Source organism: Myripristis murdjan, chromosome 5 (assembly GCF_902150065.1).
Source record: "Myripristis murdjan chromosome 5, fMyrMur1.1, whole genome shotgun sequence".
Classification (NCBI taxonomy): Eukaryota; Metazoa; Chordata; class Actinopteri; order Holocentriformes; family Holocentridae; genus Myripristis; species Myripristis murdjan.
In genome coordinates this window covers 32543146-32569514 of record NC_043984.1, presented here as the reverse complement: position 1 = coordinate 32569514, position 26369 = coordinate 32543146, and the positions used below count along the sequence as shown (strand labels likewise).

General features: G+C 42.5%; 1 protein-coding gene across 1 annotated transcript in view; it reads right to left on the bottom strand.

Annotated features, from left to right (window-relative positions):
* The window catches only part of lhfpl4a (LHFPL tetraspan subfamily member 4a), a 48610-nt gene extending 28544 nt beyond the window's left edge, over positions 1–20066 (bottom strand). Inside the window, exon 1 of the mRNA XM_030052698.1 lies at positions 19661–20066. Within this exon, the coding sequence (XP_029908558.1) occupies positions 19661–20066 (406 nt within the window). The remainder of the gene's footprint in view (positions 1–19660) is intronic.
* Positions 20067–26369: the final 6303 nt, after the last annotated feature.

Sequence of the window (26369 nt, the reverse complement as noted above, 5' to 3'; positions counted from 1 at the left end):
TCGACTTGGCTTGACTCTACTCGGTTTGTAAGGTTTTCCATTAGGTGGTAGTACCTGGTACCAGGTACCTTTATTTAACCAGATAAGCTTGTTGAGATAAAGGATCTCTTTTACAAAAGTGACCTGGCCAAGAGGCAGCTGAATTACAAAGTTACAATCATTCAGACAAAGTCATACACACAGGTAGAAATCAGGTTTTTTGTGGTACCTACTCGGCTGAGGTTCCAAGCGAGCTGAGACGAGCCGAAAATGTGACGTAAACAGAGTGCAGGCCACTGATTGGACAGGGAGCGACGACGCGTGAGAGCGACTCCTTCACGAAAACCAAACCCGGCATTTTTAAAAGAAAACGGCAAAAGCGACCGTTCGCATTGATCATCAGTGAAGTTGGCAAAGTTGGAAAATGGCAAGCAAACCGGTACCGTGGTCAAATGAAGAGGTGGAGACTTTTCTGTGACTTTTCTTTTCTGACGTTGCTATGACGACTCCATTGACGATGAGGTGGTACTCGATTGAAATGGAAAACCACCGAAATCGAGGCGAGCCGAGTCGAGCCGAGTAGGTACTGGTGGAAAAACGCCATAACTCATAACTGTGGTTCACCCTCCAACAGAGGGGGGCAATAATTCACCCGGTTGCCAACCATCAACCAAAGGAAAAAAAAAAAGAAACAGCAGAAGAAGAAGCAACAGAAGAAGAAGGGGTTTTTCCTCCTGGGATTTCTGACCAATGAGAGAACAGCTGGTCCGTGCATGGCATTTGTTTACAACTTTGGACTGATACAGACCTAAAAGAAAAATGCAACAATTGTATCGATTTCGCCTCTGAATCGGAACAAAGCAAACGAGCCACAGGTCTGAATACACCCTTAATGACTTGTTGAAGTGGAGATTTTTGACATTGCCTCGATGTTGCTGCAGTTTGTGTCCAGATAATGCTGTTTCTGTACATGTGGTTAAAGTTTCCATGTGCAGCTCGTGTTGCTTGAAGACCAAATCTTGCAGTGAGCAGGATGCAGTTTCAAAAGCACAGCATCCGTCAGCCCGGGATGCACTGTGCGTTGGAAACCTTTCTCTCCATTTAGGAACAAGTCGATGCTTCATGGACGTCAATACTCTGACATATTTGCTAACAGAAAACTGTCTGCTGCCATTGAGGTGAAACACCCACGTTAAATAAGACATCTAGAGCCCGAGGCCTCTCTCTTTAGAGCCGTGTGCATGTCTAACAAGCCAGGAAATCAATAGCCACACATTAGACACTGATTGACAATTTGTTACTGTATGGCCTGCATGTAATTACCCAAGTCAATGTGTCGACTTCATGGGAAATGTCTCTCCGCCCCGACCGCACCGCCTATCGAGGGAAGGCCATCTCCTCCTCTATCGAGGGCCGCGATGAAATTAAAAATCCATAAGTGGTTATGATGATTTACAGCGAGATGGAATGAGGTAACAGGATCTCTGCGGGCTCGGAGCGATCTGCGTCATGACCAGATGTAGTTTATAATGTCGAGGTGTATGTGTGTGTGTGTGTGTGTGTGAGAGAGAGTGTGTTGGTGGGAACCTCAGGAGCAGAGATCTAAAACGAAAAACAAAAAGTCTTCTCTAGTCAGATGTGCGCCGTGCATATAAAAATAAACGTTCTCTGTTATTTGCGAAGAAATCAATACCGTTCTCATGCTTGTATCACACCCGCACGAGTAAAGGCTCATCCTCTGAAATAAAGGCACAGCTGAAGGTTTTTCTTTTTTTTTTTTTCTTTTTTTTTTTTCTCTGCATGAGAAACCGCTGTTAGGCACGAGACCTATACATCGCATTGCTGGTCCTCCTTTTAATTGTCTTCCCGCGGTCGTCTCCACAAGCCAGAGCCGGGCTCGCTTTACCAGCAACAAATCACTGCTAACTAGGCCGAGTCCTGCTTAGAAGTTTGTGGCCAAAAGCGAAATAACTTACTATGGCAGGAGAAGATAGAAAGAGAGGGAGAGAGATCCTGAAAGATCGGTGTTCTCTGCGTTCTCTGAATGTAGGCTAATTAGACACAAATAACTACAGTCCCCTGCAGGCGTGGCGGCTCCTCTCCTTCTCTCTCTCTCTCTCTCTCTCTCTCTCTTTCCCTGGTCTTTCGTTCTCTCATTACTCGCCCACTAATTCATGGATTGGGGTGAGAACAACAAAGAAAGTAACCTCGTGTTGAAGAGTGTGTGTGTGTGTGTGTGTGTGGCTCTCAGTATCGCCGAGTCTCCCGGTGGAGATGTGTTTCGTTAACAGTGTTTTCCGTCACCGGCTCCGTCAGAGAGCGAGGATATTCCCAGCACAAACTCTGTGGTGTGTGTGTTTCCTCGGGGAAGTGAGGCGAACGTGGCTTTCAGCAGAGGAACGGGATTCGGGGGGAGGGACTGAGGAGGAGGAGGAGGAGGACGGGGGGGCAGAGGGATTTCGGCTTGTGTTTGTTGCTCCACATAAACAGGTTTTGACCCGCAAAGCATACCGTGACAATAAACGTCTAATATCTTTAGGAGAAGGTAATTACCTTAAAATAATCAGCGGTGACAGTGGACCCCCACACCAACAACACATATTTTTTTAAAATTGTGAGTTGCTATACATAGCCAAAAGAGATGGATCCTTTACATGTGAGCATCCAGATGGATGTTTAGAGATCATACAATTTTAAGAGGGCTCATTAAATGGAGGAAAGCATATAGAATATGGGAAAAAATGTCTGTAGGCGTTGTTTTTTTTTTTTTTTTCACTTCCCAGTTTCCTTCTCTCTTCTAATCCGTTCAGCCCATCCGAGCCTCGATGACTGATTATTTCATCAGTGGTTTTCATCTGACTGTGCTGGAGGTCCTTAGAAGCAGAACAATCTATGCTGGATGAAGAAAAAAAAAAGGGGGGGGGGGGGGGGGGGGGGGTTTGGCTCTTTGCAAAAAAATAATGATGATGGCTGCTATGTGCTTTTCAGAAATTTCAAAGGTGGTAACCCTTTCCCGTGTTGTTTTTAATAAGGGACAAAATACGAATTATCATGGAGGGGGAAAAGAGGAACGAGCATGAGGGGAAGAACAATGCTGAGAAACACAAAAAAAGGGAAGGAAAAAATGGAGCTGAGAACTGAGGTGAGCTGAGGGAACAGAGAGAGGGGAGTAAAAAAAAAAAAAAGAAAGAAGAGTGTCAGATTTGGTGAAAGGAGAAAGTCTATCTTACACTTTCCCTCTTATTCCCTCCACCTGTTTCTCCTTGTGCCAGAACTTCTCCAGCACGTGTCCGGAAACGCCCGAGCTCTCATCTCATAATCACTTATCACCTTACAATCTTGCAACCTGAATCACAATCTTGCACTTTGCTTGGGTTGCAGGCTTCATGGTTACTGTAATGGATCACGATCTTGCAAAATATGTCAAATGAGAGAGGAAAATATGGGCTAGCTAATTTGCTGTGTTTTCATGATTTTGGTTTGTTATAGTGAAATGTCCAGTAATAAGCTAGTAGTTTCTGTATGAATTTTGTAAAACTAAAATAGAAGTGAGAGAATAGCAATTGCTAGACTGGTTTTGGTGTTGGTAAATTCATTACATGATTGTGTTGCAGGAAAATGCTACTGTATGTTGCTTTTGTGTGTGTGTGTGTGTGTGTGTGTGCATGTCTGTGTAACCTAACAGCCTCTACCTCTAAGTTGCCACATGCATCCAAATTGTCTCAACAACATCGATTACACATCGAAGCTGCACTGTAATCTTGCAGATTTGCTCTCGTCTCGCTCCCTCCGTCCGTTTGCTCCTGTGTGACAGTCTGGGTGTTGGGTGTGCAGAGCAGCTGTCGCTCTGCTGTTCCTCGCCGTGCGAGCGTCTGTCGGCACACGGCGGAGCTGCCATCACCGGGCCCAAAGGCCAGCAGAGGCCCCGGTGCAGGAGCCGCACCACAGAGCTGATTAAACTATCATCTGCACCCGGCCCGAGAGCATCAGGCCCAGCTCCAGTCCCATTAGGCAGCTTCCGCTCACACACACACACACACACACACACACACACGTTCATACATATGCATGAATACATACCATACACACATTCAGCATGTACACACCAACGTTTCAATGTCAAATAGCAATTTCATATTTATGCCTTGTTTCTGTCAACAGTGTTAGACGATGGTGATGAAGACGGGTCGCATCAATAATGTTACTGTTTCCCAAAATGAAGTCCAAATTTCCCATAACTCCCCTGGCTTCCTGTTGCAAAGACAGTGTTGCTATTTTTCAATCAAAGAGTTTTTTTTTTTTTCTCATTTTGCTTTACTGATGGCGATAAACATATTGGAAGTGATTTTTCCATCGGCCTTTCACTGCCTCCGCCATCTGCCAGCAGCTGCCAGAGGCCATCCAGCAGATTTCCCTGCAAACCCAACCTGATGGTGAACAGTGGAAACCACAGCGAAGAGCAAGGCTGGCTGATATGGACACAATCAAATATTACAATATCACTGACCAAAAAGTCGTCGATATCGATATTGCAGGAATGACTGCTGAGATTTTTGCTAAACAATCATCAGCCAAGCAGGTGGAGACGAATAATAAAGCAGCTAAACAGTCCAATAAGTTAAAAAAAAAAAAAAATGCTTTTCTTTACGTTTTTTTCCTGCATCCTGGAAGGTGTGAGGGAGTGAGGGATCAGCCTTATTGGGCCGATCTGCCAGCGATGATGGGGTTCGCATGGCGTGGAGAATAATTGGTCGAGGCTTAACCTCTGGGGAGCGAGCCGAGGATTATGGGTAGGCAGAGTGGGCTGCTGCGATGTGAAACCCCGGGCGCTCTCCCCCTCTGATAGGAGATTAGCTGTGCATTAGCAGGGTCTCGGCAGGCAGCACACACACACGCGCACACACACACACACACACAAACACACTCGAACACATACACCATCCATATCCTAAATCCTCGCCTTTATCTGCCGTCTTTAATTCTTTAATTACCGCTCTACCTTCCTCGCTCTTCATCTTGGCCTTTCATGTCTTTTAGCGTTCCTCACCTTTCTGCCGTCCGGCCTCTTCTACGTCTCCCTCCACTGTCATCAAATCAAATTTTCTACAGAGGTGGCGATGCTCCATCACACACACACACACACACACACACACACCACGTTAAGACCATAATTACGGTATTTGCTTTCTGCGGCTCTGTTCGCAGCAGAGGTGCCGTGAGAAGCTCCCTGGGGAACGGCTAATGAGGGGAGAGAAGTCCAATCTTCCCCCCTGAAATCAGCTGAATCTGGGTGCTCAGAGCTCAGAGGAGGAGCCTCCGAGGAGCGAACTACCTCGTGGGGTTTCTTTTAATCTGCGTGCCATGTCACACGGAGCACAAATGGTGAGGCTTGTGCTGCTGTGATGGTAAAGTGTAGGTGTGGAGTCCCTCTCGTTGTTCGCAGGGATAGGACGGACAACATTTTGATGCCGATGTAACAGTCAGCCCTACGGCGGCGTATTAGGGCCATTGTAGGGGAGAAAAATTATGGAGCCGGGGCAGGTGGGAGGTTATTCTCTGAGATTAAAGTGTAAATTTACCAGGAGAAAACACACAAATTTCTGAGAAAAAAGTCGAAAAATTCTGATATTTTAAAGTCACAAATTTATGAGAAAAAGCTAAAAAATTATTAAGATTATAAAGATTATAAAGTCACAAATGTATTAGAAAAAACCCCACATGGCTTCACTTTGCTCACTCTGGTTGTTGATTCTTGGTCCCGTACCATAAATTTACCACTCTAATCTCAGAGAATTAAAATTTTTTCTTGCAAATTTGTGACCCCCCCAACGCCTCTGTATTATCCCCCCCTCCTACAATGGCCCTAATATGCCATCATACAGCAGCAAAACTGAAAGCCTCTATATAGTGCCAAAATAAAAGTTGAAACAACATCTGTAGTGAAATAAGGACCTAATCTGAAAGCGCAGTCATGAGGTACCATCAAATTTCAAAATACTGATTGCAATGCGTGACTACCTTCAAACTTATTCTGTAAGCTGTGCTGGGCTCGTGACTCCAAAAGAAACATGTTACTCATTGCTCATTAGTCATTTCTAAAGTGATATCATTACTTATGACTCCCTGGGAGCAGCGACTTGTTACACAACTCGTTTCACAACCTGCACTGAAATTGGTGACTTCATCCTGCCTTCCCTGGCAATACGAGGATCAGCCAGTTTCCTTTTCATGTGACTGATCGATGTAAAAATAGTGGGAATATACTTTGACCCAGAGAAAGTCTCAAGCAACATTTCTCATCTGAACCGGCTCGGTCTGACAGGATGGCAACTAATTCTGCAGAAAACAAATTGCACTGGGTCTGCATTTTGGTAAATAATTTAATACGTTAAAAATTCAACTTCACACTGATATTTTAGAGAGGGCAAGAAAAAAAGACTATTTCAAATACATATGGTACACTGTTTAAGTAAAACAGCTTCAGAGCTGCTGTAAGGCTTATTCATTCCACTTTGACGGAGCTAGGCTAACGACTCCCATAGACTTCAAGTCTTTATGCTAAGCTAACACAAACTGCAACCCATAGGAACCAAACCACTGGACGTACAGAGGTGAAAATGGCATCGACCATCTTGTCTCCCAAAAATGTTGGAGTGTTCCTTTAAAAAGCACAGACTCCCTGGTGGCTGCACATTCCTCCAGTACAACAAGTCCAGATTTGTGGACGGAGCAGGTGGAGCACTCTCTGCTGCAGCCCCCCCCTCCTCTTTTTGCCTCTCTGGCATTCGATGGAAGCAAGTTTACTGCACTGCCTTTGTGTATCAATGGAGAGCTTTCTCTCCCACACAACGCAGACACAAAGGCAGCGTCGCCACCGCCGCCGAGGCTGACGCCACAGAATCGTGACTCTGAGAGGCATTCGGCAATAACGAGAGCAAGGGCTGCATCCTCTGCTGGGCGGCCCCTTCAAATGCTCCACTGAATTATAACTGGGGCAGATATAGGCCCACACACACACACACAAACACACAAACACACACGTGCAATGGTAATTTTGATCGCTCCAAATGGTTTAGATTATAATCTGCAACATTCTCACAGAAATAGTTTGTGTGTGTGTGTGTGTGTGTGTGTGTGTTGGCTCTGTGATGGACTGATGACCTGTCCAGGGTGTTTCTCTGCCTTCTGCCCAATGCATGCTGGGATACACTCCAGCCCCCCGTGACCCTCAATAGGAATAAGCCTGTATGGAAAACGGGTGCATAGATGGGTTTTCATATAAATGTCTGTTTTGCTTTCCATCATCATGACAGCTTTTGCATGTGTTGCTCTAAACACTCGGCCTCACAGGAGTTCACACAACAGTCACAAAATTTAATCTACAGGTTTGTGTCTGTAACATGAATTTTCTTACATTTCGGCAGCTTTAGCCAGCAAAACTTATGTGGGGAATGTTTACGTTTAGGCATAAAAAACACTTAGTTACCTGGAAACCGGACATGGTTTCAGTGTATTAAAACCAACACCGGTCTCGCCTCAGACTTGAGCCCAGGTTGTGTTGATTGACCAATCCACCATCCTGCCTGCCTCTTTATATTGAGCTTGTAGGTCTTTACACGACCCCACAATACAGGTACAGTTTAAAGCTGTAATGACTATCATGAAAAAAAGGTTAAAAAATGTAATCGATGTATCTACAAATTACATTTTCGTGACTACATCATGAACTGCAGTGTGAAGAAGTGATACGTTTTACATTTTTGGTTTATATGGAGGAGAACGAAGAACAAGAACTGGCTAGTTAGTGTGAACAGCGAGAGCCACAAAAGCTGAACGGCCAAAGAAAAGAGCGCCACCTGCAGAAACTCAAACTCCATCAACAGAAAATCCAAGGGGTGCCCCGGTGGCTCACGGGTAAAGCGCACGCACCATGTACCAAGGCTTAGTCCCGATCGCAGCGACCAGGATTCAAATCCGACCTCAGGTCCTTTGCTGCATGTCATCCCCTCTCTCTCCCCTGCCTTTCCTGTCTATCTGTACTGTGACTGTCAAATAATGCAGAAATGCCAAAAAAATAATCTTTAAAACAGAAAATCCAAGTTCTGCCTCCATGGTTTGATGGACAGGTGATCTCTGGGAAGTGCAGTGCACAAACACTACAGGGATCAGCACTTAGGAACAAAGACGGAGACAAAAAAAAAAAAAAAAAAAAAAAAATCAGTTTTAAACCTGCATCTCATTCGTTAAATGATGTGAAGGGATATGATCAGGAAGCATTAAACCCAGGGATTTGATGGAAGGTAAACTCGCCTAAAACTCAGTTTACCAAGCTATTTATTTGCAGAGGGGTTTTGTTACATTTTTAGGGTGACACAAATTGTGATGATATGAATTTGTGGTGTCCACTGCAATAATTAGCATCAAAATTATGGAAGTTACATAAAAATAGGGTTTTATAGGTGCAAAAACACAAATTTATGTTTGCTGGAGATGTAACTCATATCTTAATCTATTTGAGCATGCAAACGTTACTGGTGATTGTGACCTGGAGGTCACAGTTTCCCAGCTTCTTCCTGACCCTTACTCCAATGGTCTTAACTCAATCAGTTTGCATTTTGAATCCTCATCGATGATCTTCATATCTTCATATAAGCGGCAGGAGAGCGAGCGCCGGCCGCGGCTGCAGTGCCAGCTCGCTGCAACATGGAACATGCAGTGCTTCAGCCACGCCGGCGCTCAACCACTCTCACTTCCCAGATACAGATCCCGCAGGGTTTCATCCTACTCCGTTTGAAGCGGAGGCGTCTGCTGTGTTTGCCAAAAACACTCGGGGAGTTTGGGGCGGCTGAAATAAATAAATAAATAAAGAAGCAAATCTCCCAAATCTCCACCTGACTGGAGAGGGAAAGGAAAAGAGTCGATTTTTTTTTTTTTTTTTTTGTCTGACATGTCTATCAGGTCTGTTAACCCTTTACCATAATACACATCTCATTCATGCCAGGTTAAGGTTTTAAATGAGCTCGATTCTAAGGTTGGAATGGAGAAAAATGTACTTTATTTGCCCAACTCAGGACTGAAGTCAACAGCCAGGTTGTCGCGTTTGAGTCAATTTTAAGATCAAATACAGTTTTGTTGAAGTCGATATCAAGTTCAGAGGGTCAGGCTGTCGGTCAGTCAGCCCATAGCAAGTCACTACAGCCTTGGACAGCAAAACAGTTCAAGTTAAAGTGCATCCAAGTCTCACGTGTCCATGTCCTGCAAGAGTTCAGCAGCCAAGAAAATCACACTTCCAACTAGTAAGTAACAAAGCTGCAAGAGGTAACACAACAAACATTTACCCACATTACTGTAATTGAGTGGAGTATTTTTTTAAGTCAGTAATTTGACTTTTACTTCAGTCCATTTTTGCTTGAGTTTTGTCCTTCACTTCGTTTTAAATCAGATCCATCACAGAGAGCAAATGATCAATGATAGATTGTGGAACCTTTCACAATAAAAGCCCAGTCAGCAAAGATGAGGAGAGGAACGTGCTTCTGCTTTGTTGGTTTGACTTTTTTTTTTGTCATTTTCCAAAATTCACAATAAAAGCTGCACAACGAAAAACTGCAGCGAGAACTATTTAGATTCAACTGGCAAAAAATGTGGAATAAGTGCGAACACTGAGAACCATTTAGACTCAGCCATCATATTATGTGCTTATTCCACATGTGTCAGTTGAGTCTACAGGGTCCTCACTTCAGTTTTTTGCATAATGTCCCTTTAAAAGCATGCAGTGTGCAGCGTGTTCTCTCCTCCTTTTCTAACTGCATGGAAAAGATCCCAGCTAACACAGTTACTGTTTGGAAAAAGGAGCTCAGTCACTTTTACTGCCAGGACATTTGAAATGAGACACTTTGGACTTTTACTGCAGGAGATTTTTACTGCACTACTTCTACTTCTACTGCAGTCAGATACCAGCAGAGGAACAGTACTTCTACTTCTACTGCAGTCAGATACCAGCAGAGGAACAGTACTTCTACTTCTACTGCAGTCAAATACCAGCAGAGGAACAGTACTTCTACTTCTACTGCAGTCAAATACCAGCAAAGGAACAGTACTTCTACTTCTACTGCAGTCAAATATCAGCAGATGAACAGTACTTCTACTTCTACTGCAGTCAAATACCAGCAGAGGAACAGTACTTCTACCTGAGGAGCAGTTTGCAGTACAACTAAACAATGAAACCGTGGCAAAAAAAAAAAAAAAAAAAAAAAAAAAAAAAAATAGAATAAAATAAACACAAACAACACAAGAGTTAAAGTGCAAGCGGTGCAATGTGTGACTAAATAAGTTAAAGCTGAATGTAAGTGCTGATGGGAGTGAATAAAACTGAAAACTCAGAATTACAGAAGAATTGCTGGTGTGAGTTTTCATATAACAGGAGAACTCAAGTCCTCACTGAGCACAATGTGGATGTACGAGGCTTTCTGCACATCAGCATGAAGACTTGCACTAAATCACTGCACCTACAGGTCTTTACAGTCAGGATGTGATTATTCAACTTTCAAAGACCTGGATCGTGCTGCGTGACCTGGAGTAATTTTGTTGACATTTTTTGCCCATTTTGGAAGTCTCAAACGCACTCCCCATTGACTTCAGTTGTTTTGGAGAAGGCTGCTATGGAGCTGTGCTGGTGACCTGCCTATGTGCAGTTTGGATGTGTTTCAGCTGGCACAGGACTGAGTACATAATAGAAAACTTTCATTTTTTTTTGGGGTGAACTTGTCCTTTAAGAAGTTTCTTCAGGATGAGCAGTGTTGCAGATCTATCTGTAGGAGCTCTGTAATAAACCTTTAACATCCAAACAATCAGTGCACAGGATTTTGACTGATCAAGGCACAGACATCTGAGGGCCAGTTGTCCACAGGCGAAAACCCTTCATGTGGTCGGACCATGTGGAGAAAAATCTTTGAAAAATTTTAGACAGGAAAAAAAAAAGTCAAGTTAACATCCAGCAGTGGCCAAACTTGGTATGAGACTAAAACCAAAACCGAGGCCAAGACCTCAGAAAAGTTTTGAGGCTGCGCTCTGACCTGGCATAAACAACAAAAAGACGTTCCAGATATGCAGCATCATAAATCTCCAATTATGGGCTGGTATGAGATAATAAATGAGCATTTTTATGTGATATTCTTTCTGGAGTAATGCCTGTGTAATGCAAAACACTGCCAAGGTTCCCCTCCTCTCCCTCAGGATGGTACTTTGCACACTGCGCTGCTGTTGAGAAATGGTTTCGTTTCTGGCAAGGAGCGGGGTTTATTCTGGGCCATCTGATATCTGATGTGCTACAAAAAAGGTTCAATACAGCCTTTTTGCAATTAGTCACTTGTGATGGCCCGTCAGACTCAGCGTACTTTACTTCTCATTCCACAGATACCAGAAGAAAGTGTTCCCGGGGAGTAAACCTGGTCATCCAAGCACTTTTTGGCACCTCTGGAGCCGGCAGTCAATATTTCAGAGAACTTGTCTGCACTGCACTATTTTGTACTGACCCAGCAAACCACCTATGGGGCCGATCTTTTATAGATCACTGAGTTTACAGCTGAGCTCATGCCAGCATTTAAAATAGTCACGGAAAATGACATGATTTGCTCGCCAGCTAAAGAAAAAAAAAAAAAAACACGACTGGGTTGGAAAAAAAAAAAAAAAAGCCCCAGAAACCAGCCAGGATGTAGCGCATTTATGATTGGTTCTTTCCTTGTGAATCATCGCAGAGACATGAAGCCAACCTGTTTGGAGCATTTTAGCTGATCATCCTTCAGATCAGGTTTCCCTTGAGAGAAAACTACATCATGATGCACTTAGATCAGGTTTAAGGCCAAGAACTAAAAAAAACAAAGCAAAACAAACAAACAAAAAAAAAAGGATTAAAAACTCAAATCCAGCTGGTCTGCCCCTCAGTGTGTTGTTTGCTTCCCTTTTAGCCATGAAATTGTCAGGCAAAGAATATCAAATGGAGAAAGAGAAAAAAAACAACAAGAAGAGGGAAAAAGTGCTAAAAGTAATGAGCAAATGCGACAATATATCTCAGAAGTTGCTTCAGAGGTGGAAGTGTAAAGCCAACGTGCTGCGAGTATTTTCTCGGCTTCACACCTCTGAAGCTGCTGCTGATGCTGCATGTCGAAGGGAAACCCCGGCAGGCTTATTGGGGAGGCTGGGAGAAAGGGGAACTGGGGAAATGGGCTAAAGGGGGAAAATGGAGAAGAAAAGAGATGTGGAGTGACAGAAGGATGCAACTGGGGAAATGCGGACAGATTCAGAGATAGAAAAGGCGATGGAGGGGGAAACGGAGAGGGAAGAATTCAGGAGGGAGGGTGGAACAGAAAACGCACAACCACAGGAATCCCTTTTGAAAACCCCCTCAGTTTCTGTCAGCTTCCTACAGAATATGTCAGAATTAACCTCAAAACTCATTACTGCCAAGAGGCATTAATGTTTATTTAAGTGCTTAGTGATGAAAAAATGCCACGGCAGCCACTCCTCTCCTGCTTCCAGGACAGACTCTTAAATAAAATTCATATTCAGCTACAGCATTAAGCACCGTTGTGATTTGCCGTTCTAATGGTTTCGCTGCTGCATTACTGCCAGGTCCAGGCTCCACCGTTCAGCTGCACACCGCTGAATCCTCCTGCACACAGCGAGGCATCAGAAAACACATTCAACAAGGAAATAAAAAAAGGACAAAATAGAAGTGAGGGCGTCCGTACGGCCTAATTGGAATGATGAGTTGCGTTATTCCATGGATGAACGCAGTCATTACCGATTTAAGGTGCCGTGCCTATCATTTTCAACATCGATAAATCAATTGATTGTGGGACATTTGTGTAATCGCTGTGAATAAACAAGATCACTGCTGAGGGGATTAGGAACATCTGCCCGCTTCTAACTGCATTTTACACTGTAAGACAAATTGGTTGGATTACTTTATGGCACAAGTACCAACATCTGTCCTGCTTTACCATTCAAAATTACCAGTGATATTGAACGTTTAGCCGATTTACTTAACCCTCCTATTATGTTTGGGGTCAATTTGACCCCAGCCAATGTTTAACGTCTCTAAATAAATGATTAACATCATTTTTTTTGCTTCATATTTAATGAGTGTTCCTAATGTAATGGGTTCTACCGGGTAAACATGAAATTGACATGATGATATGTTTTCAATGTCCTGTACACACTTTGTAACGCATCAGTTATAAATAACAAAAATCTGTACTTAGAAATAATATAAAGCCATTAAAACACCAAAAATGAATATTTCTTTCCAATTTCAGATCAATCAGTGAGATTTTATGGTGATTTGAATATTTTTCCATTTTCGCGTAATAGGAATACTGGATGTATAAGTGGGGGTGTTGGGGAGTTATGTCTTATTTAAAAGGCTATTTAGGTAATCAACAAAGAAACATCAAGTACTTGACACATAAACTTTGGTAACAATTTTAGTTATAATAATTTTGTGAAAGTTTAAACTGCAGGGGTCAAATTGACTCCAAACAAAAAGGATGTTCAAAAATGTGAACATAACAGGAGGGTTAAATTTATTCACATTTTCTCTTGCAACAAGCCATTATGCAAATCATGAGGATGTACTGAAGATTTCGCAACACTTAATCAAAAGCCCTCACTTTTCAAATGTGATTTTTTTTTTTTTTTGGGTTGAAACAGCCGCCTTATAATGTTCTGCTTCTGCGGCTGACAAAGTCATACACATTCATAAATCACAGAACTGATTACTGGCTGTGGAGAGAAAATGTTTACATGGGACTATTTTCCCTGGCGGAGGAGGGAGCGTTTCACTCTGCCCCAATTTCAGGTCATCACAACACAACAGTGCTGCTGCTTTTAGGAAAACAAATGTGGAGGACTTTATTACTGTGATGGAGTACTGGTGTGAAGAAAAGTCTCTGAAAGTTCATTTTCACATCGCAGTGGAATGAATGGAAATCAACAGCTGGGATAAAAGAGAAAAATGATATCGCAGCTCTGAAAATGACTGTTTGCTTTGGGAAACGATTAGCAGGTTTATTCACATTGTAGGTGCAAAATCACAGGCATGGATCTTCAGCTTTACCAAATTGAGCACAAGCTGATAAAGGACCCCAGTCTGAAGCTATGTGGCCCCGGTGGTTCACCTGGTAGAGCACGTACCACGTATAAAGGCTTGGGTTCGATTCCTGCCCCTTGCTGCAGGCCATCCCCTCTCTCTCCCCTGCGTTTCCTGTCTCTCTCTTTACTATCTCTGCTGAATGAAGCAGAAACGGCAAAAAAATGATCTTGAGAAGAATGGAGGCACTGACTCACATTTTCTAATGAGGCGAGCACCGCCAAGCCCACTGAGCAACTCCCCAGCCAGGCTGATCGCCTTCATACTGCTGCCTAATGGGCCGAGACAACATGCGATGACGAGACACACTGCAGCACACTGGCGTGCCGGGGTATTCCACGGTTTCAGAGGAGCTGACCGTAGAAAGAAAACAACAAAAAAAAAAAAGCCAGAGACACAGGCAGAGCTGACAACAGAGTCAAAACAATACCTCACCCGAAAACTAGATATTCTGTTTCCTTAAAAGCAGAATGAGGAGGATTTTCCTGTATAGACTAGGACAAAAATAATGCCTCTCAATCATCACTTATGAGCCACTAGAAGTGTGTGTTGGTGTGTGTATCCGCAGAGACCCTGTCCTCGGCCTTTGGGTAGGGGGTGTGTAGCTCCCGGCCAATCACAGCGCAGCATAGTGCCAGATCAATAGCACCACATATAGTAGGAATCTATGAAAATCGGACTGCAGGATAAAAGGAAATCCAGCAAGGTAAAGCGGACAAAGCTCGTTCCACAACAAGAGTGAATCTGGGGTGAGCACTGAGGGAGAGGAGGAGGATGAAGAGCGATGCACTGTTGGCCTGTTTTCTGTTGTTTGTGTTTCGTGTTTGTGTGTCTCTGTGCGGCTCAGTTCCAGCGCCACCTGTGGGCTCACCTAACATCTGCTGCCAACTCTTCCCTCCGAAACACCTGCCACACCCACCTGCACGCCCTCTGATCCACGCTCATCACCCAGTCATCTGTCAGCCCGCCGCTTGTGCCACTCACCTGGGGCCTGTTTTTACAAAACCAGCTTCCTGGATAATTCAGACGCAATATTAGCTTCTTAGTCTTACTGAGCCTCAAGTCTGTTTTTTAAGGCTGTGATGAGCCACGCTGGATTGCTACGGTAACCAATCCCTCCAAACAAGGCTGGTCCAGGACAGGTTTAAACTCCAACTTCACTGTCCTGCTGTAAATTTCAACTTTAAATTATTTATATCAAATGAATTGCTGCCAAAACTGGATAATGCTATTATTAGTGCACTCATTCTTGTACCTTTTTTATTGACCAGATTATAGTTTGTGGTCCTGTGTGCTTCGTATCCCATCCTCAGCCTGTTTGCTGCCTGCCAGTTATGATTTCTGCTTGTAAGTTGGACTCTGCTGGACTGGACTGACCTTTGGCTTTGAACTTTGGATTATTTGGACTTGTGAGCCTCCTGAATCCTCCAGTGAAGTTGCTGCTCTTGATCTACTCCTGCTTCCTGCCTGTAATTCTGCCCTGATCTGGGACATGTACTATCCTGGCTGCTTCTCACCTATCCTACCTTTTAATTCCCTGTACGCCCATCAACATCAACCACGTTCTCTGCCCATTCCCTTCCTGTTGTCCCAGTCAGGAAGCTCAGTTTCAGCTGTGGCCCCCCCAGACTGAGGGACAGTCTGCCCAAACACATCAAATCTGCCTCCTCTGAGTCTTTAAAAGCTCAAAATCCGTCTCTTTTTCTAGCGTATGACTGGTGAATGTATGATTTTTTGTTATGTTGTCTGTTTTGTTTATCCCTTTTTTTGTCTTTGCAAAGTTTGGAAAGCATTTTGGTCAACTTGTGTTTTCAAATGCGCAATAGAAAGAAATTTGACTTTACTTTCGATACAAAAACAAAAATGGAGAGTCAACACTTGGATTACACTACAAAGACTCTCAAGGAATTGAAACAGATATTTTCATATCCTTTTTTGCTGCTGTTCGATCAGCTCCACGCTAACAGATATAGCTACTGTTTTTGGCACCTTCATTCTCTGGAAGGCATGCTATTAAAAGGTTTTTTTTGGCAGACATTCAGGGCAGCTCAGGTTGAGTAAATCACACAAAAATATATTGTTTTGGGTATTGTTTTAAAGGTACACATTTCATATGACAAGATTGTCTTGAATGAAGCTGACACTAGAATTACTGAGAGCAAGCCAAGTGACACCGTCCCCGTTTTATAGTTTCATACTCTGAGGTTTAAACACAGAGGAATAACACACACCGCTGTGTTTTGGGTACAGCTGCGGAGAATCAAATCTCACAGTCCATATTGACCCCCTGTCTCTTTTTTCTCCATGCATATCAACTTTTCAGGTTTCCCACAGATGATTATGTGAGGACTGCACTTTCAATGCAGCAGTTCACTTTGGATTTTTTTCATTATCTAGAGCCCAAAACCAAACAGGGGAGTGTGAGCACAAACCTTGACGTCCTCCACCAGTTTTGATTGTGATTCCCCAGGGCAGCTAATGGTGCAGGTTCAGCGCCCCTGAATGCCTCTGCACACCGCAGAGTGACAACCAGCGGTTCATCTCTGAAAAGGCTACTTCTATCAAAGTCATTTCTCGAAGTTCATCGTTTAACATTTGTAAAATATAGAGAATCCACCGCATAATGGTGTTATCATATTGTCAATCAAAGGTTTAATTTACCTGGGTTCTTGAAAAGTACTATAATTATGCACAATCAATCACTCACTTGGAGTAAATATCATTTTTTTCTGAAGAGGTGGATATCTCAGTATGGATAGAAACTCTCGAAGTATAAAAAAAAGGTAATAAGTTATGGTATTATTGTAATATTCTTCAATAGGTTTTAGGTTTTGTTAACCCTCCTGTTACTGTCAAATTTACTTTTTTTATGAGTCAATTTATGGGTCAATTTGACTACAGTAATCTAAACCTCCAGAAAAGGGTTATAATAAAACTGTTAACCAAGTTTATATGTCAGGTACTTTAAATAAAACACAATAAAACTCACACGACAACAGGTGTGGTTATGTTCGGTGAGGACCCTAAGGCAGAGGGAAGTTTTTTGACAAAACAACTAAAACTAATGTGTGTAAAATGTTAAAATTTCTTATGTGTTTTTATACAGCTAGAAAAAAAAGCCTGGTGGACAAATAGACCCCAAAGAAACGCCAATGGGTACCAAAGATGTACAGGACATTGAAAATATATCACCATGTTAATTTTATGTTTACCCACTTGTCTCCATTGAATTAAGAAAAGTCATGAAATATGAAGCAAAAAAAGCAACAATATTAATCATGTATTTAGAGATGAATAGGGTCAAATTGACCCCCAGATATAATAGGATTGAATAGAGGAAGAACTGGGTAGTGATAGCCACCATGGCTGAACAGACAGAAAAAAGCGCCAGCAACAGAAACTCAAACTTAAACAACAGAAAACTGAAGGAGGAAGACATCAGAGTCCCACCCACAGTGTTTCTCAGGTGATCTCTGGGAAGGACAGAGCAGAAACACCACAGCAATCAACGCTTACAGCAACAAAGATGGAGACAAAATAATAATAATGATAAAGAAACAAACATAAATTTATAGGTCATCACCTCACAAGTGATATCATCTTAAAGCAGCAGCACCAGTTGATTCATGAGAAAATAAGGATCAGGCCTGCACTGGATGCCTATTGGCTTTTTTTTTACTGTCCCACTTTACTCTCTCTCTCTCTCTCTCTCTCTCCCCTCTCTCTCTCTCTCTCTCTCTGAGACAGAAAGAGTCGTGTTGGAGCTGAAAAGTGTCTGGAGAAGTCTGTGATTTTGAAAGGTCCCAAGTCCACCGTCACAACTCCAGCTGCCTGGTGGGAGGACTAATCTCGTCATCAATGCCTCCTCCCAGATAATGCCCACCTCCCCCACCCCAGCCCACCCTCTGCACCCCCTCACTTAACCACATGTGATACACACACACACACACACACACTCACACCACCACCACTACCAATATGTATTGGAAATGGCTTCCAGGAAGCAGACTGGAGGAGTAACGATTAGTGGAGTAACCTTGCAAATAAAGCTGAGCGTGACTGTATCATGTATGTGTGTGTTTGTGTGTGTGTGATGAGAGGGAGAGAGAGAAGCAAAAGGCAATTTGAGCCTCATCTTTGAATCATGAGGATCAGTTCCCACCTGCATGTACAGTTGCTGTCTTTTTTAAACACATTTGAGACCAATTTCATCTGCGCCATGTCTAGTTAATTAGCGGTTTGTGTGATTAGGAATCCACCGGGGGATTCTTTGATGTGGACTGAGCTTGCGTGACACACTTGTAGGCTCCTCTTGAACTGATACAATCTGTTCTCTCAATGACGGGGGAATACCAGCTCTGGGAATGAACTACTACAGGCGGACACACACACATACACACACAAGTGGCTGCTCCTCCATGTCTCTGTCACAACAGCTTATGCATTTTGCTACAACTTGAAGAATTAAGGTTAGAGGTCCTGCAAATGGAGCTGCTGTCATAATCTGCCATGTTCAGAGGCTTGAGGAAAAGCACAAAACTGAACATCACTCTGAAATAATTAGGAAAATCCATTGTGCCTGAAATAGATGAACACCGAGTCTGCTCTCCGGTGCGTTGCATCCAGAATCATTAAGCCCAACAGGGTCTGACACCTTATGTTATCACCCCTCCCGGCGCATTTACAGGCCCTGTTATTCTCTTTGCTCTTGTTTGGCGATACCACATCTTGCACTGAGAATGAAAGAATGTAAGTGGGGATGTTATTGGGATGCCTTTGCGAATTATGCATAATGTGGACTAATCTGGTAGGCAGATATGGCACCAAAATAGAAACTGTGATCTTTGATGTAACAGCGCTGAAGGCTTTCCATTATCATCATTCCATACACTTGTGACACATTGTTTCCAACACTGGGTCAAATGACTTGGGGTGATAAATTAACAAAAGAAAATTCAGTGTCTGTGTGATATATGTGCTATATGTATATCAATATTTTGGGAGGGGGGCCATCTGAAGACAATTTGGAGCAGTGACTGATGATTGAAAAGACGATTAGGTGATTGGATGTAAGTCACCAAAGTGTCAGCTTGCTCCTGATTGCCTCCTGATGTGACTTTTAGTTGGTTTCCATATAAATGTGTCTTGATCTTTGCCCTCCGTCCTAACAACGACAGCTACGAGATCAAATTTCAGATCACTCAGCCCAAGCACCGGGGAGCACCCATCCTTTGCCATATCCAACTCCTGACGCCCACGGGAGAGGAGGGGGGCGGGGGTGGGAGGGGGTGCACCAGTGATGAACAGACCCCCGTGCAGCGTTCGTGCTTGGAATGAATGATGCACTCCCGCTGCGCTCCCATCATCCTGTGGATCTGGACCCGCTCCCTGACAATAACAGAGGGAGAAGGGAGCGGGGGGCATCTGATGCTCCTACCTCAGCACACTATCATCTCACATCTTCTGAAAGTAACCCCCTCCCCACCCCCCCTTCAAAAATCCACCCCCACCCACCCAAAAGTCTCTCTTCCTTACCGCATAGCAGCTGCATCCAAGCGCACGTCTTGTAGACCGTGGCGGTGTTGCAGAAGAAGAAGAGGGCGAAGCAGGCGATGCAGCTGAGGATCAGCACCATGGAGAGCAGCACGAAGAAGGAGGCCGCCTTGAAGGCGCCCGATGGGATGGAGCCGAAGTCGGAGAAGCTGCCCTGGCAGGTGAGCTCCCTGTTGGAGTTCCCGTTGCCCACGCAGTAGTGGAACAAGCCGAAGTAGCCGGCGTGGGGCGTGTTGACGCTGTCACCGATCCAGTAGGGCTGGATGAACACCACCACGTTGATGATGGCCAAGCAGATGGTGAAGATGGCCCACAGGACCCCGATGGCCCTCGAGTTGCGCATGTAGTTGTCATGGTAGATTTTGGAGGCTTCTTGCGAAGGCAGCATTTTTCTCTCCCCCCCTCCCACCCCCCCAACACACAGTAGTGTTGATGTGGTGTTCCCCTTCCTCTTGATTTCCCCCCTAGACTCCTCCGTGGGTAGAAAAGACGGAAAGAAATGATATGTATAAAAAAAGCAAAGAACAAAACAAAAAACAAACAAACAAACAAAAAAAAGCCAACAACAAATGCGCAAAGGTCCGCTGACTGGTTTCCCTCTGCTCCCGAAGATCAGTCAAACAGAAGATCCAGATTGTGCGAATTTAAAATCAGCCACACATCCAAAATGTTTCTGCCCCCCCCTCCTCAAATCGATCAATCAATTCAGCAGCGAAGCGTGATTCAACCGAGACGGGAAAATCCTCCCTCCTCCTTCGTTCCTCTCAACGCGTAAAGACACAGCAGAGCCGACCGAGCTCACAGAGCCAAAAACAGCGGTCAGAGCTGGACAAGACGAGGCGCATTGTTTTCTCTCAGTCTTACAGTGTTAATAATGTAACGGTATCTGCTCTCCCATGCATCAGACCGGAGGCTTCAAAGCGGAGACGCGCTGCCCCCGTCGAGCTTTCGAGACGAAGAGTCCAACGCAAATGAACAGACATCTAAAGGAAATTGACGGGAACATTTGTGTGCCAAACTAGCCCTCCCCCAAAAATAAAAATAAATAAATAAATAAAAATAAAGAAAGAGAAACGGGAGTCCCTTTACGCATGAAAAAATGTATAAATATGTATGTCAGTCCTGTATCACCGTGCACACCGAGAGCTCCATGTCTGTGGTTTTGGATGCTGGTCTTGTCTCTCTCTCTCTCTCTCTCTCTCTCTCTCTCTCTCTCTCTCTCTCTCTCTCTCTCTCTCTCTCTCTCTCTCTCTCACTCACTCAATCACTCTGTCTATCTCTCTCCCTCGCCGTGCGTCCTCCTGTCTCTCCGTGCGCGCACACACAACAGCGGGGGACCGTCGGGCTTGTGGATGACGGCGCGCACACGTTTTGGATATTGCAGAAATTTGAAAGAACATGTTTGAATGACTCTTGCATGGCTTCCTCCTCTCTGCTCCCCATCTGTAAACTGCAGACAGGTGTACAACCAACAACACGCCGCTAAAAAATTTCCCTTGGGATGAAATCTGACCAAATTGTGTCCACGGGGTCTAACGCTTGTCTATGTGTGGGGTCTGACATGAATCGTTGGATTTAGGGTGTAATAAATCAGAGTTTTGTTGCCCAGTTTTCCAATTTGTGTGTGACAGATTTGACCAGAACACATTAAAATCTGAACCAGCTAATTCTTTCTTTTGGTCCAATTAGGTAATGACACATCATAGGTATTCCCCACCATTACGTGCCATTGGTCATGTAAAAACATATGGTTTTGTTTCATGTGTTGCGTTTCTCTCTAGTGTCTTAATGTACTTGTTTAATTAATTTGGACTGTTTTCATGTTGAGTTTTTCGTAATAAGAGGGCCACCCAAGCATTTGGATTTTTATTAGCTCCTCCTGCATATCTTTTTAGGTGGTTTCTTCTCCCAGTCGCTATGCATCTATCTTATCAACTTTACTGTTATTTCATGTGTACTGTATTACTTTAAATGAGCCAACTCTGAGCATTTGAGTGGTAGTGATTTGATGCTCCTCAACCCAAAAAAGAAAGAAAGTTACATTTCAGTATTATTAGTGTTTTATCCACCCCAACTATAATATCTATGTAAGTTATGTCAAACAGCAACACCTGGAACAAAGTCTGTAAGTCTATGACATGAAAACATTCGGGTGGCTAACTTCAATGCTCACATTTTGTTTGACCTTTTCTAAAGATTAATGTGACTTTTTACAGTTATCATTTTTTATGGGAGGAAGAAAATTAAATGGCTCGTTATGAATTGTTTCATACACTGCCATATGCAGAAGAGCAGACTCTAATTTTGGAAGCATTTTATCTTGAAGAGGTGGAAAGCTTCCTCTTCTTCCAATTTTAAAACATGGCTTAATGAAACAATTTCATTCTTTAAACCAGAGAGGTAAGGCTTTTATACTGAAAAGGTTCACAAAGACCTCCTGACCGATTTGTACAGTGATAATAACCCCTGATTATAATACTGTGTGAACTATGCATCTTGAGTATCAGTATAAAACACTACACACTACCTGTAAACATTCTGGTATTGATTTTTTCCCCCATGTATATTTTCTTATCTTTTTATATATAAGCCTATGGAGAGAGTCTGCATTTGCTTGTGGTACTCTACGCTGTGGCAAAGAACAAAACTAGATAACTAACTAACTAAATGACTAAATAAATGAAATAATTAATAACTAATTTTGGTGAATAAGATATATTTAGCAGGCTGAAGTGCCATGTAAAATCCTGGGGTCACACAGAATTTGATTCGTCCACGGCTGAGGGTGAAATGGTGTGGAAGCAGCGTGGAGCTGCTGTGTCTGCCTTCATAACTGCACATTAAGCATTCATAAGTTGTTTGGCTGAATGACCAATCTTGATTTTTTTTTTTTTCTTTTTTTAAACCGGGGGGCTTGATGTTCACAGTCTCATGTTTAAATTAATGTCAGGAGAAGATAACATCCTCCACTGCAATAAAATAATCTTCTGACACTGAGGAGACATTACACAAAATAACTTGTTTGATTTCACACATAATCTGCACTAAACAGTGGATGACACCGTATGTTTACATTATGCAGATGATATGAACCTGTTCGTGTGCATGTCACTGTTGTCATGTTAAAACCTCATAACTCGGGGCTGTTCCGGAAACGCTGACATTTTGGAGAGACAAAGTTTTCCCCTGACAGCGGCAATAACTTTCTCTGTGAGTCTGTAGATATTTCTGACACACATTTACACAAGTGACAAGACAACAGCTCACCATGTATATCTGCATGCTCTCTGCAGTCTGCACATATTTTATGCATATATTTCTGCATAGGTTCTTCCATCTGTGTGGCTGAAAATGTGAACAGATAGTGGTACACACACTTGCACATCCACTTGCGTGATCTGTAAAACTCTAAAAGTCGATGCTGTGTCTTCATGTACTTCTTGTTCTGGTCTATATGTTTGACTGATGTATTTTTTTTTATTTTTATTTTCAATGCCATCTTTGCTCATGTCACTCTCATCTAACTCCTATTCTGAGCTGCTCTGCTGACCCAGTTTCTTCATGGAGATCATTAAAGCAGCACTATAGGCATTTTTATGCAAAAACACACCCATCTTATCAGTCTCAATTATGACATGGAGCTGCAGCAGAGCAGAGGAAAGTGTCCCATCCCCATTAACTCAGGAACTGTAAATTCACCAAATTAAAGCTTGATGTTGGTCTGATCAGTGGTGGGAAATCTTCACATGAAGTGACAAATTGAAACTTAACATGAAATGTCTCCTGAAGCGTCTCCTAAACAGCAGTGAGGGAGCCGTTCTCCATCCAGAGGAAGCTGGACTGAGCGGTGATGACTAAACCTCTTCACCGACTCCACTCGCACTAAAAATAACAAATTTGGGACCAAGCAGTGTGCAGCTTACTAATGTCACGTTACAGGGTTTCTAGGTGATGAAGTCCTCCAAACTTTCCAAAAATCAGTCGCCTCTCACCACCTACTAGAGCTCCGTTCAGTTTTCATCATCTTTATCGTCTTTACCACCTTACAAAAAAATGTGGCCGTCAATGTAGACCCTCAATGTGCTTCTCATCACTCAAAAAAATTTGACTCTTGATCATGATAATTTTTTCTTTCTTTTTTTTTTTAAATTTGTGAGAGTCATTTCCACTTATGTTTCCGACATGACCTTCTATGCTACCTTTACTCTGCCCCCACATCTTTAATTTGACCTCTGACCTCCCCTCACAGAGACGCTCAGACTATGAGTTTGGTACGACTGTAACACACCTCAGTAAATCCCTGCACTCTCGCATGAGAAAACAAACATTTAAACATCAGTCCAAAAACCCACTGAGGAATGTAGACACACACAGTCTTTGGCAGGGACACCTCATTTTAAATCACTCCTTAAAACACATTTGTATTCAGCCGCTTTTTTTTTTTTTTTTTTTTTAAATCTATCTATCTATCTATCTATCTATCTCTATAGATAGATAGAGATAGATATAGATATATATATTTAAGCATATTTATTTTTTATTGCTCTTATAGGTTATGCAAGGGTTTTTCTTCTTTTTTCATATATTCTTTATATCGACCAACTCTATTCATTTGTTATTTGTTGTGTTTTATGTTTCAAAATAGATATATTTCTCTCCTATAGTGTTGAGAGGTATATTTTGTTGTTCCTGTGCAACATCTGGACAACTTGTTGCTGTAACGCAAGAATTTTCCAATTTGGGATTAAGAAAAAAAATCTCTATCTATAATTCTTGAATCCTATGCTTTTATTTTAGTTTTTACCCATTAACTGACCATTTTGTCTATTTGTTTTATTCATCTTATTGGTTTATATTCATATTTGTAATTGCTCCTGTAACACTTGCTGTAACTGACACTTTGTCTTTTGCCCTGTGTTTTTCATTATTTTACCCTGTTTTACGTGTGTACAGCACTTTGCAACTCTATTTTGAAAATTATTATATAAATAAAGTATTTATGTATTTATTTATTTATTTATTAATTATTCCAGATCTGACCACCTTTGTTGATGGCCTCAGCAAAAGAAATTGCTCATTAACATTACATTTGGACCAATATATCAGTTTGCTGATACATGAGGGCAACATTAGTATTTTATTAAATCTCAGATGTTGGCCAGTCACAGTCTCCAGTGGATGGACCACAGCTACAAAAACAAACCAACAAACAAACAAACAAACAAACTGACATTCGTCTGCAATAATATTGCTGTAAATTCATCCCTCACTTAAAGTTATTAATATAACATCATTTTGCTACAATTGAGTGTTTGTGTTTGCATTAGTGTGTGTGTGTGTGTGTGTGTGTGTGTGTGTGTGTGTGTGTGTGTGTGTCCTTTGAAAAGCTGCTAACCCTAAAACATGTCATTAGTCTGCAGAGTGTGAGGGTCCCATAGTGGTGCTGGATGCTGTTTAACTGGACTCATGCAGGAAAACTCCAACTAAACCCAATTTACTGCACTTTAGTGTAGTGGAATTTACCGGCTTTTTAAGTTTACATAGATGTTTATGGCATTTATCTCACTAAATACCATATAAAGAGTATAAAATGCTTCTTTAAAAGTAAGATTGATGTTTGTAGCAGTGATGCATGTTTCTTGATGCTGCTGCTGCTCACCTCCTCATTTCCTCTCGGTGAATAGCTGTCTTTCACAGTGAAATGCCCACAGCACGGAAAGTCCCGGTGGTTATGGATGATGCTCCATAAGGAGGAACACCACTTCTGAAGTCCACACTCCTCAGCTAGCAGGGCCTTTTTTTTTTTTTAACTTGAATCTGCTGATATAACAACAAGCAGGGACAGCTTGCTTTTCTCTGCATGATCATCAAAACAAAACGACTTGTGTGCTGGATCTTACACCAATGTCTCACGTCACTTCCAATGACAACATGGAAGGTTGGAAGAAAGTATGCTTATTGGTCCATAAGTATCGGCCGGGAGAAAAAAAATTGTAGATTTATTTTTGTTTACTCTGAATTTTCATTTTTCGAGACACATGATGTTTACTAAAAAAGGTAAGAAGACGCTTCTCTAGTTCCATTCTCTCCTCAAAGTAATAATTTAAAAAATGTTCTCAAAACTACAAGGTCTTCACAGTGTTATTGACATGTGTATACTGTACAAATGTGCAAAAGTTGTAAAAAAGGTGCACTTAAAATGTTCACTTACGAACTAGTATAAGGTCACATAAATATTTGATATTAAAAGTTGATTCACAACAGCTTCACTATTCTTAGAGGAGAGAAAAACACAACACTCACAAAAAGAAAGACTTTTGGTAAATTTTTTATTGCTGACTATAGTTTTAGAAAAAGACCAAGCTGAGGGACAGTAACAAATGGAGAAATGGTGTAAATAAATAAACACTAAGAGAAGATTGTTTCAGTGTGCAGGTAATTAGTTCTTATGTTGTGCAAACTGCATTTGCAACTCAGCTTGATATAAACTGCAAAAACTTCAGAGAGAGTGTATGCAGGATACAAAAGCAGAAACAGTAGATCTAAGTGTGACCACAACACCATAAACCAATGCAAACCATTTCCTGGATTTGGCCGCTCACCACGGATGTGTTATATAATTCATATAGTGTTTACAAATTGACAATAAAACGTCATCTGAGGAAGTGGGGGCGATGCCTGTCACGTCACC